This window comes from Micromys minutus, assembly GCF_963924665.1.
Source record: "Micromys minutus genome assembly, chromosome: 10".
In the NCBI taxonomy this organism is placed as follows: domain Eukaryota; kingdom Metazoa; phylum Chordata; class Mammalia; order Rodentia; family Muridae; genus Micromys; species Micromys minutus.
In genome coordinates this window covers 53,135,254-53,147,564 of record NC_137979.1, presented here as the reverse complement: position 1 = coordinate 53,147,564, position 12,311 = coordinate 53,135,254, and the positions used below count along the sequence as shown (strand labels likewise).

The window sequence follows — 12,311 nt, the reverse complement described above, 5'->3', positions numbered from 1 at the left end:
CTCATCTAAAGATCCTTAGCTTAATTACATCTACAAAGACCTTGGTCTCCAATCACATCATACTCAGTTTCTAAGGGCAAAGGTGTGCACTTTGAATATCCTTTGGGGAATCACCAGCCACTGTACAAAATTTTCAGTGTATTGGACTCCAGCAGTCAGACAGCAGAGGGAGGGGGATTGCCAGAGGTTCTAGGTCAGCCTGGGCTACAGAATAAAAGCCTTCCTCAGAACAAACAAATAAATAACAACAGCTTCTTGGTTGAACTAACATGAAGCATTATGTCTTTTTATAAAAAGCTAGAAACCTAGCTGGACAATGGTAGCTCACACTTTGATCCCAGCACTTGGAAGGCAGAGGCAGGCAGATTTCTGTGAGTTTAAAACCAACCAGGTCTATAGAACCAGGTCTAGGACAGCCAGAGAAACCCTGTCTGGGGGTGGGAGGTGGGGTAAAAAAGACAGAAATAAAGATGCTAACAAATAAATAAATAAATAAATAAATAAATAAACCCTAATAATCAGGCTGATAAGATGGCTTAGTGGGTAAAGGCATCTGCTGCCAAGCCTGATGACCTAAAGTTGACCCATTTACATGGTGGAAGAAGAGAACCACAAAGTACAAACTCTGATCTTCACATGCACATATAATGTATGTCTGCATACACACACACACACACACACACAGAGAGAGAGAGAGAGAGAGAGAGAGAGAGAGAGAGAGAGAGAGAGAATAAATCGAAAAGGATGAAGTCAGTGCTTGAAAAAGCCCAGAGAAATATGTACCACTGGAAATCCCAGCATTCTGGAGGCAGAAGCAGGCAGAGCTCTGTGAGTTCAAGGCCAACCAAGTTTACAGAGTGAGTTCCAGGACAGCCAAGGCTATACAAAGAAACCCTGTCTCTCTCTCTCTCCTAGCAGAATACTGACTTCCAGGCAGCTAGGATAAAGGTCTTAAAGCTCAAATTCAGTGACACCACCTATTCCAACAAGGCTACGCCCACTAATAGTGTTGCTCCCTGGGCTGAACATATACAAAACCATCACACTGGTCTATACAGATTCTAGATTGCCAGGGGTGCACAGAGAAACCCTATCCAAAAAAGAAGAAGGAGGAGGAGAGAGGAGGAGGAGGAGGAGAGGAGGAGGAGGAGAAAAGAAGAAGAAGAAGAAGAAGAAGAAGAAGAAGAACAAAAAGAAGAAAATAAGAAAATACTATATAATTGTACACACATTCCACACACATGCATGTATATTCTATATTATACAATTTTTAAATTTAAAAACAAGGAATATATCTAAAAACTAACTCCTTCGTAACCGCCACACCCCCCAATGGTTGCAAGAAAAGTCCAGCTGAATGAGCAGTTTAGATTCTTGTATTTAGCTCTTTCTTAGAAAGTGAAAGGCAAGTAAGTATTCCAAGTGGTTGGGCTCTGGGGAGTGGGGGGGGGGGGACACAGTGGCAGGGAGAATGGAGAAGGATGTTCCCAGTGTCTAAGCTGAGTCAAGTAATACCTGGCGGCTTATATGAGTATACTTGCACACAGGTGAACACATGTACACACACATGCACATAGACATGTGTACATACACAGGCACCTTTTCTTGGTTGCTGTTCATTCACATTCAGCTCTGACCCCGAGTTTGGATTAAAGCTGTCTTTCTGGAAGCCTTCCTTCTGTACCTCTCTCCAGCCCTTAGAATGTGAAACTCTGATTATAGGCCACATTAGAGATTTACTGGACAAAATTACCAGATGTAGATTATGACACCAGTCTTGGGTGGGGAACATCCTGTTCCCATACAAAGCCCGATTGTTAATCGATTCTTCAGCATTGAGCTATGTTTAAAAAAAAAAAAAAAAAAAAAAAACAACAACAACCAAAAACACCCTTTTGCTGTTTAATTTTGAAAGTAAATGTGACAGAAAGAACGCTGGGCTGCCGTGAAGGACCTGTGATCTTCAGGTGAAATATCTGATTTTTTTTCCCTCAATTTTCAGTGTCTTTATCTAGCAAATTGAGGACATGATTCCAGAGTTTCACTGTTCACTTAGAAAATTCTATTCTGGGCTTGACAGGACGGCTCAGCAGGTAAAAAGGCACCTGCTGTCCAGCCTGCTGGACTGAGTTTGATCTCCAGAACCCACAGTGAGAAAGAAAAAACTGACTCCTAGGTTTTCCTCTGACTTTAACACATGAACAAGCATTTGCACACACACAATTTAAATGTAAAGTCCTACAGTTTTTACAGACCTTACCTTCTAGCCCAGGTGAACACCTGACCTCTCCTCAAAATACGAGTCACAATAGCCTACTATAATTTAAAATTTTTTGTGGAACCATCAAGAATCATACCTGGAGACTGGAGAGATAAAGAATTTGCCATATAGGTATAAAGGACAGAGTTCGAATCTCCAGAACCTACATATCCAGGGACAATGGTTCGAGTCTGTGATCCCTGTGTTCCTGTGGTAACATGGGAGGTGGACACAGAAGAGTCTCTGGAAGCTTGATGGCTCTCTGGTCTGGCTTATACTGGAGAAAAATCAATAAGACTGTGTCAAAGACAGAATGTGAGGACTGACTGTGAAGGTTACCAGGGTTGTACACACACACACACACACACACACACACACACTCACACACATGCCACATCTTGGTTGAAGCATCTCTGTAGTTTTTTCTATGTGAACAATACTTTTCTAGTCTCATTCTGAAATTTTCTTTTTCAAGATGGGGTTTCTCTGTGTAGCCCTGACTGTCCTGGAACTCTCTCTATAGACCAACTGGCCTCGAACTCACAGAGATCTGCCTGCCTCTGCCTCCCAAGTGCTGTGTGTAAAGAGCTCTACTGAATCTTTCAGGAAGGCCCTGCATTCCCCCCTTCATATTGCTGTGCCTTATTTAATGCTTGAGGATTGTGTGTCTGGAATGTATGCCCATGGTGTGCTATAAAAACCCTCCATGTTACAGAAGGTTCACAGTGTTGTGGGGTGACCAGAACCCCTGGGCTACACATGGCAGGCTCCTGAATTAAAAATAGCAGACAGAAAAAAAGGGCCAGCTAGGGAGAAGGAAGCTTAGGGAAAAGTTACTGATGTCTGGCATGTGAACTGGCGGGATTGTTCAGTGGTTAGAGCTCTTGCTTGCTCCTGAAGAATGCTACATGCATGCTGGCAAGCGCTCTACCATCTGAGCCACATCTCAGCATAGTGTCGTGTGTAGTTGTATTTTAAGCTGACAGTGCCACAGACAGACTCTCAGAAAAGGAGCAACAGGGGAAGGATAAAGGTTCTGTCTTGTCAGTATGAAACAGGAATAAGAGATCATTTGTTCTGAGCTAAATCTGAATGGCCATGCCTGGGAAAACTGTTTCAGGTTGTGCGGAAAGATGTCTTCCACCACGTGTGCCATCGATCGAACAATTTATAATCCTTATTTCTTTAAGTCAGCTGATTCTGTCCTCACCTCCTATCTCCCCGTAGGTATGCCGGGATTACAGATGCTCATCACCACATCTGGCTTTTTTAATGAAATTTTTTTATTTATGTGTATTGTTTTGCCCACATGCATGTCTGTCTGAAGGTGTCGGGTACCTGGAACTGGAGTTACAGACAATATAACTCTGTAGTCTCAACTCCTGGATACATTTTCTTTTGTTTGCTTACAGCAGTGGTCTCAAAGTCAGTATATAGTCAGGGACGACCTTGAACTCCTGTTTTTTTTCTTTGTCTAACTTCTGAAGGATAAAAATTAATGTGTGAGCTACCATACCCAGGTTTTAGAATTCTTTTCAAGGATTAACACATATGTGGTTTCTGGGAATTGAACCCACATCCTCTGGAAGAGCAATCAGTGCTCTTAACAGCTGAGTTCGTCTCTCCAGCCTCCCACTGTACTTTTTATGTGAATTGCAGAAATGGAATTTGGGTGCTGAGGCATGGCAAGATTATTTACCTGATGAGACATTTCCCAGGCCTCTCCAGCTCTCCCCAAGAAACAGTGCAACACCCCCCCATAGTCTCCACGGTCCTCCCTGTTTCTAGTCCCCCCCCCCCAACCATGGTCTACTTTCTGTCCATGTGGATTTTGCCCATTCTGGACATTTCATATAGATACCTATAGATACTTTTTTTTTTTTTTTTTTTTTTTTTTTTTTGAGACAACGTTTCTGGTAGCCTAGGCTAGCCTCAGACTAATATGTAGCTGAGAAGACCTTGAACTCCTGACCATCCTGCCTCTGCCTGCCAAGAGCTGGGATTACAGGCCTGTGCTGCCTCACTCGAAACTCTGAAGTTTTAATATACTGGTCTGTTTGGTGTATCTTTTCTAGGATCCTAAGCACTTCAAGTCTGAGAAGACAGGCCGAGGGCAGCTAAGAGAAGGCTGGCGAGACAACCATCAGCCCATCATGTGCTCCTACAAGCTGGTAACCGTCAAGTTTGAGGTGTGGGGTCTTCAGACCCGAGTGGAACAATTTGTGCACAAGGTGGGTGGTTGACCTGGTCCCTGGAATGTGGACAGGGTCTTTATTGTCATCATTGTCTGCTAGGAGATAGAATGTTTGCCCAGTGCCCCAGTACTGAACTGGTACCAAGTACTTATACCTAAATAATGCATTTTCTATAAGGGTGTAATTTTCTCCCACTACTCAGTGTAGCAGTTCTATAGATCAGTTCTCATTCTGCGACCTGAATCTACCGGATGAATATATTCGGGAAGTGGGACTCACAGAATGTATGGCTTGCTTTGCCAATTAGGTTAATACCTCTAGGCAGGGGCACTTGGCAAGAGTCCAGAAGGCTTATCTCTGGGTACAGCTCCCAGGGATAATTCTTCCTCGGAGGAACTTGCTTATGTTGGCATCAAAAGTAGAAGAGGCCCCCAAAGGCAGAACAAGAGCTCCAAGTGGGCCCATTAGGCAGCACACCTCAACACTTCTTCTCACTTCACTGTCCCCTTGCTCGAGGATGATGACCAAGCCTAGAGCGCAGATTTTTACTGGGTCCTCACTTTGGGAAACAGATTAACTTTGGTGGCAGGAACCAACTTGATGACAAGTTTTCTCAAGGTCTCAAATAGGACTCTTTTCTGTATGTCTCTAAAATGGTGGCCTTCGAGATCTAAGCAGAGCCCTTTGTAACTGCTCTCATTTGCATAAGGATAACTCCATGCTAAGGCACTTGCTGCCAAGCCGGACAACTGGAGCTCAACACCAGATAAAGGTTCGAACCAACACCCACAAGTTATTTATCCTCTGACCTCCAGCCAAGTACCCTCTGATACTCCTGCTGGAGTATGTACTGCACACAAGGAGAAATAAATGTTACAATATTTTAGACAGCTGGGCAGTGGCACACGCCTTTAATCCCAGCACTTGGGAGGCAAAGGCAAAAGTTGGCTCTGATTTTTCTATTAAAATCTAACAAAGAATACCTTTCCCAAATTCCTTTAGCAGCACCATTGTTCTCCAGGCTCTATGCTTTTTTTTTTTAGCTGGACTATAGCCACATTAGTAAAGTGGAGGATTATTTTATGTTTCAAGATGGAGATGCTGAGGCTGGCCTTAAGCTCCTCTTCCTCAGGCTTTTCAGTAACTGGGATTTAAAAGATGTACATCTTGCATTTGGGTAGAAAGTTTCATTCTTTTTTTTTTTTTTTTTTTTTTTAAGGTTTCTTCATCATATATAAGTACACTGTGGCTGTCTTCAGACACACCAGAAGAGGGCATCAGATCCCATTACAGATGGTTGTGAGCCACCGTGTGGTTGCTGGGAACTGAACTCAGGACCTCTGGAAGAGCAGCCAGTGCTCTTAACTGATGAGCCATCTGTTCAGCCTGAAAGTTTCATTCTTGATGTTGGGACTGGAATTGATGACCAGTCTCTGCACCCTTCCTCACCTAGGCTAGTGGCAAGAATAGGTTCTGTGATGGATCCAAAGGCCATGTGATTTTTTTTTTTAAATATGAAAAGCATTTACTTCTCTGTTGGGTTCTGTACACATCCCACCAGCCAGGAGAGTGAAATGAGTAAGATGCAGAGGAGTTGTCTTAGCTGGGGTTTCATTGCTGTGAACAGACACCATGACCAAAGCAACTCTTACGAAGGACATTTAATTGGAGCTGGTCTACAGTTTTTCAAAGGTTCAGTCCATTATCATCATGGTTGGGAACATGGCAGTGTGCAGGTAGACATGGTGCTGGAGAAGGAGCTGGGAGTCCTAAATCTTGATCTGAAGGAGGAGACTCTTAAAGTCCACCCTCACCATGACACACTTCTTCCAACAATGCCACACCTATTCCAACAAGGCTCTTAATAGTTTCACTTCCCATGGGCCAAGCATATTCATGCCACCACAGGAGTCAAGTTCAGAGACCATCCTAGTTCTGTTTCTGTTGCTGTGACTAAAAACATTCTGACAAAAGGAAACCTGGGGGTGAAAAGATTTATCTTAGGTCACTATTCCAGGATGCAGTCCATAGTTGTGGGAATGTCACAGAAGCACAACTTGAAGCAGCTAGTCGCATCTCGGCCACAGTCAGGAGCTGAGAGAAATAAGTGCATGAGTGACCACGGCTCAGCTCACTTTCTCTACTCTTAGACAGTTCAGAACTTAAACCTAAGGAATGGTGCCACCCACGGTGGGCAGATCTCCCCCCACAGCAATTAATTCAGTTAATAAAAATCCTCCACACTGGGCATGGTGGTATGCACCTTAATTACAGCACTTGGAAGGCAAAGACACACATACCTCTGTGAATTTGAGCCCAGCCTTGTCTACATAGCTCATTACAGGCCATCCAGGGCTACATCATGAGCTCATGTCTTAAGAAAAGAAGAAAAATCCTTCCCAGACATGGCCATAGGTCAACCTGATCTGGGTAATTCTCCATTAAGGCTCCCTTTCCCAGGCAATTGTAGACTGCAAGTTGACAACTGTAACTTGTCATCACAGAAACTTCATGTTTTCTTTCTGAGTCCTGACCTTGGTTACAGATCAGGAAGACAAATCACAGAGTAACCACAGATGTTACCACCTAAGCTCCAGGTCTCCATTGTCCTCTCCTCAGATTTATATTCTCTTTCTCATCTCTCTCTTCCTCCTTCTCTCTCCCATTCTTCCTCCTTTGCTTCTGTTTTTTTTTTTTTTTCTTTTTTAAAATACATTATGTTTCTGAATGTTTTGCCTGCATGTGTGTCGCAAGCATGTACGGTGTCCACAGTGGTCAGAAGAGGGAATCGGATCTCCTAGGACTGGAGTTAGGCAAATCATTGTGAGTTGCCATGTGGGTGTTGGGAATCAAACCAGGTCCTAAGGGAGAGCAACAAGTGCTCTTAACAGATGAGCCAATTCCCCAGCTCCTGTTTTTATTCTTTTGAAGCAGGGTCTCTTATAGCCCAGGCTAGCCTCAATCAAACTCACTGTGTAGCCAAGGCTGGCCTCGAGTACTCAAGTGCTAGAATTTCAGGTGTATGCCACCAACCTGTCTGCTTCCTTTCCTCCCATGATAAACCCTCCCAAATGATCTGCTCTAACTAAAGAATCGTCTTGTGGTCATGCATCTCATTTCCCCTCCCAAAACATGTTTAGATTACCAAGAGCTCATTTCATTTATTTCCTCGACAATGACTTGACTCCTGAGAATCCATTCCTTTAAAATACCTGTGGGGATTCTTTGGCTTAGGTATTATACTTCCTTGACTAATTTCAAACTAAATGAAGTGTTCTTGCCCCACCCCCACTCCCCCCCACACACACCTGTTCTGCTAATGAGGAAGTGTTTCCATGGGTTAAAAGTACTGGGTGGTGGGGGAGCTTTCTCTAAACACCTTTGTTTTTTAAGAATCTATTCACGGTGAGGGGGGATGGTATTCAAAAGCCAGCCATTAACGCATTATTGAGGCCTTGTTACCAGCCACAGCTGTGTTGTGCTTAATATGAGAGGGTGGATTTATGGAAGCCTTGATGCTGTTCTTTTGATTTCCATGAATTTGACACAGTCAGCACTTGAGTGTGTATGGTGGCATGGTATTTCTTAGATTCATTACATGTCTCCACTTCCAGATCATAAAAGGACCTCGACAAATACCCAGAGGCAGGAGGAATAAACACTTCATTAGAAACGCTTCCCTCGTTTCTGAAAATCCACCCAATTAAAACCCTTTGCTTATCGAAACACACTTCAGCCCTTCCAGTAGAAGTTTTTGACAATCATTGAATTTTTACTTGGCAAGAAAAAAAAGGAAGGAATGTTGGAGGCTATCTGCAAGTTTCCAAGAAATGTAATAAGGAATATTATGGGCTAGGGAGATAGCTCAGTAGGTAAAGAGCTTGCTGCCTGAACAGCAGGGCCTTAAGTTTGGATTCCCAGCATCCACATAAAAGCTAGGTCCAGGCATGGTAATGCATGTTAAGGTGTAATAACACTAGCACGGGGCCTTGGAGACTCGTTAGTCAGACAGTCTAGATAGATAATTGGTGAGCTCCAGGTCCAGCCTAGCAAGATGGTTCAGTGGGTAAGGAGACAACCAACTTCTGCAAAATGTCTTCCAACTATCACACACACACACACACACACGCACACACACACACACGCACACACACACACACACACGCACACACACACACAAGGTTAATATTTTAAAAAGTTTAAAGAACATGAATAGCAATAGAAGACGTCCGCCAGCATCGCCCACTGCCCTTCACCTGTCTGCACACTAGTACGTGCACTCACACACAGCATGTTTATACAGAATGAAAAGGTGTCCCGTGAAATAAAACTACTTACGTTGTGTTACATGTGCTCACAAACGATATATTCTCTTCTTTAGTCTATCCCAGTTTCCCTCGAAGAAACAACCACAGGCTATACGGGTATGAGGACCTGAGTTTGGACTGCACATCCCCCTTACCCCAGCTCTGGAGGACAGGGACAGGCAGATTAGAGGGTTTGCTGTCCAGTTCAGCCTGGAGGCTCGGGGGTAGAGGGACAGTGAGCTTAGCGTCAAGCTTCCAGTTTACAAAGAAACCCTGTCTCAAGACAGCAAGCAAAAGAGGAAGATACTTGGTGTCCTACTCTGACCTTCCCATGGGCATGCAGGTCTACGTACACAGTATACACGCTATACACACAAACACACAGAAGGAAACACAGAGAAATCTAGAGCCGGTGGTTCCAATTCAGAGGATTTTGGCAACCATGCTTCTCTCCTTCTCTCTCTCCATCTCCCTCCCCCTCCCCATCCCTCTCTCCGCATCAGGCAGGCAGGCAGACATGGTGCTATAGCAGTTAGCTGAGAGCTTACATCTTATCTGCAAGTTGGAGGCAGAAAGAGAGCTAACTGGAATGACATGGGTTTTGGAAACTTCAGAGCCCACCCCTAGAGATGCCCCTCCTCTAACATGGCCACATTTCCTAATCCTTTCCAAACGTTTCCACCAACTGGGAACCAAGTATTCAAACATATGAGCCTATGTGCCATTATCCTTCGAGCCATCAGATATTCTCTTTCTCTGGTAGGATATCCCCTACGCCCACATCCCATGTGATTGCTTGGGATGTTCATAGACCAGTATGTTGGGAGGGTCAGTAACTCTTCGTTCCATCTGGACTTGAGCAGTGAATGCCGGTGACCAAAGCATCATCCTTACAGTATATGAGACACAAGATACATAAATGTCCTTATAGGCTTCGTTTTCATGTAATAAAAAGAAAAAACAAGGGACAATTATTGAAAGAGATACAAGGCTAGAGAGGGACTCAGGGGTTAAGAGCACTGGCTGCTCCTACTGCGAACCAGAATTTTGTTCCCAGCACCCACGTGGTAGCTTACAAAAGATCTGACAGCCCCTTTTGGCTTCCTCGGGTACTGCATGTTTATGGTACACATATGTTCATATATGTAGGCCAGGTACTCACACACATAAAAATAGATAGGTCTTTTAAAAAGAGATGAAATAAGTATCATTTTATTTTATCATTATTATTTAAGGCCTCTCTGTGTATATATGGAAGAGGGTGTACAAGGGGGTACGCTTGCTAAGTCAGTGCTCTTGTGGAGACCAGGAGTCAACATTCTTGTCTCTGCCTCTCTCTCTCTCTCTCTCTCTCTCTCTCTCTCTCTCTCTCTCTCTGTCTGTCTGTCTCTCACCAGATTTTTTAATTTTCTCCTAAATTATTTTGCTACATTTTTACATTCTGTTTATTTATTTAAGGGGAGAGAAGGAGATTTGAAGGCAGAGACACATAGAGGTCAGAGGACAACTTTCAGGAGTCTCTTCTCTCCTTCCACCGTTTCTGCCGACTGGGACCCAGATACTGAACTCAGGCAGGCTTAGCAGGAGTCACCTTTACCCTCTGACCTAGCTCACTGACCCCAGCTTCTGTTTTGAGACAGACTCTAGTCACTACACTCGTGGCTCACTGACAGGTGACCAGAAAGCTCCTGGGGAACCTCCATTTGTACCTTCCCCCAGCCCTGTGGTTACAGGACAGGCATACATTAACGTGTCTAATTTTTCTATGGGTGCTAAAATTCCAAATTCGGTTCCTCATGTTTAAGCAGCTAGTACTTTACCCGCTGAGCCATGTCTCAAGCCTCTCAACCTCCAGACACTCTTGGTCACACCTAGTATCATTTCACCTCTCTTCTCTTACTCCCCAGGTGGTCCGAGACATCTTGCTGATTGGACACAGACAGGCCTTTGCGTGGGTCGATGAGTGGTATGGTAAGTCCGATGGCCTAAAATAACTTGAAGAATGGTTTCATAACACGTTGACTTGGCTTCAAGTGTAACCTAGAAGGACAACAACAAAGGGCAGGCCACCACTTCCTGTATTGGAAATAGCTCTGTCCGGTGTGCCTAATAGAGATGTAATTATAGGAGTGCGGTCTGAAATAACCACAGAACTATTGAACAAGTAGGGCCTCGGTGTGCTTGATGCTTGTCTTACGGACACACTGGGCTCCATTGTTCTCTGTGGGGTGGATTTCAGACCCATCCTAATTTATCCCAAACTTCAGCATTGTCTGATTGAAGCATCTTATTAAGTAACAGTCCCATGATGCAGGGAACACTTGAAACAGACCCTCATTGGAGACATACAAGTTCTCAAAGATGTCAAGGACAGACAGAGGCCTTAGGTACCTAGACAGCTCTAATTGAAAGTACTGTTCTGGCTTTTCTGGTGTCTTTGGTTTGTTTGTTTGTTTATTTGTTTGTTTGTTTTTAATGTCATTGGAAGATTTTGAGCAAGTTCTGCACCTTGTCAATAAACAAGAACGAGGTTTGCTGGGTACCATGATGGATGGACCACCCTCCCTAGATGCTCAGCACTGAGGTTGTGTGGACATGAGACTTCTGCCTTCCCTAATCAGTCATCAGGTGGCCTGTGTCCTTGGCTATAAATAAAAGTGAGCACGCCCAACCAGTGACTTAGGATAGAGATGACTGTCTGTGCCTATTGTCCTAAGTCACATTATTTGTCCTGGGTGTGCCCTGGATTGTATTTTGGTCTTTACCCCCTTTATTCCACCTTTGCCCTCTGTTTCCACAGCAGCAGCTGACCCCCTCCAATATTCTATCTTAAAGTGAAAGGCTACATTGAAATGCATGGGTAAGAGCAATGCTGCTCACTCAGGCCACACGTTTCAAAGGCCTGGTCCGCCAGTCTACAGGGTTTGTTTAGCTTTGTTTCCATTCTCTCAGCTCAGCACCTGCTGAAGAGTAAGCCCTTCTTCCTGGTTTGTCAAATGCCCGTTCCCATTTAGATTATTATATCCCACAACCACAAGACATTTTCATACACTACACTATCAGAAAGGCTACCAGGACCTGACTTTTATGAGACAGGACACTGGAGAGTATCCTCCGATTATTTCCTCTGGTTCTTCACTTTTTCTGGGTGCTTTTATCTTTTTGTTGTTATTTTTGTTTACTGGGGATCAAATCTCAGAAGGAATACAGACCTTTGGCCAATGCCACCCCACATACATGCATGCATGCACACACACACACACACACACAAACACACACCAAGAAAGGAAGGAAGGAAGGAAGGAAGGAAGGAAGAGGAAGGAAGGAAGAAAGAAAGGATGGGAAGAGAAAACAGCTGAAGAAGTAATGTCTCTCCTCTTTTAACTTGTACTTCTCAGAGTTCATGTTTCCCTTGTTGCCACCTTCTAGGAGATATCACAAGGCTAGTCAAAGAGCAATAGGCCTGCACTGATTACACAAAGGACCAGCACTTAGAGGACCCAAAATCTGCCACCTTGATGAATAGGCAGAGCTAGAGTTCTCGAGCAC

General features: G+C 44.1%; 1 protein-coding gene across 1 annotated transcript in view; it reads left to right on the top strand.

Annotated features, from left to right (window-relative positions):
* The window catches only part of PITPNC1 (phosphatidylinositol transfer protein cytoplasmic 1), a 247,509-nt gene that overhangs the window by 217,260 nt on the left and 17,938 nt on the right, over positions 1 to 12,311 (top strand). The window contains exons 7-8 of the mRNA XM_080923239.1: positions 4,336 to 4,491; positions 10,670 to 10,733. Of these exons, the coding sequence (XP_080779365.1) occupies positions 4,336 to 4,491; positions 10,670 to 10,733 (220 nt within the window). The remainder of the gene's footprint in view (positions 1 to 4,335; positions 4,492 to 10,669; positions 10,734 to 12,311) is intronic.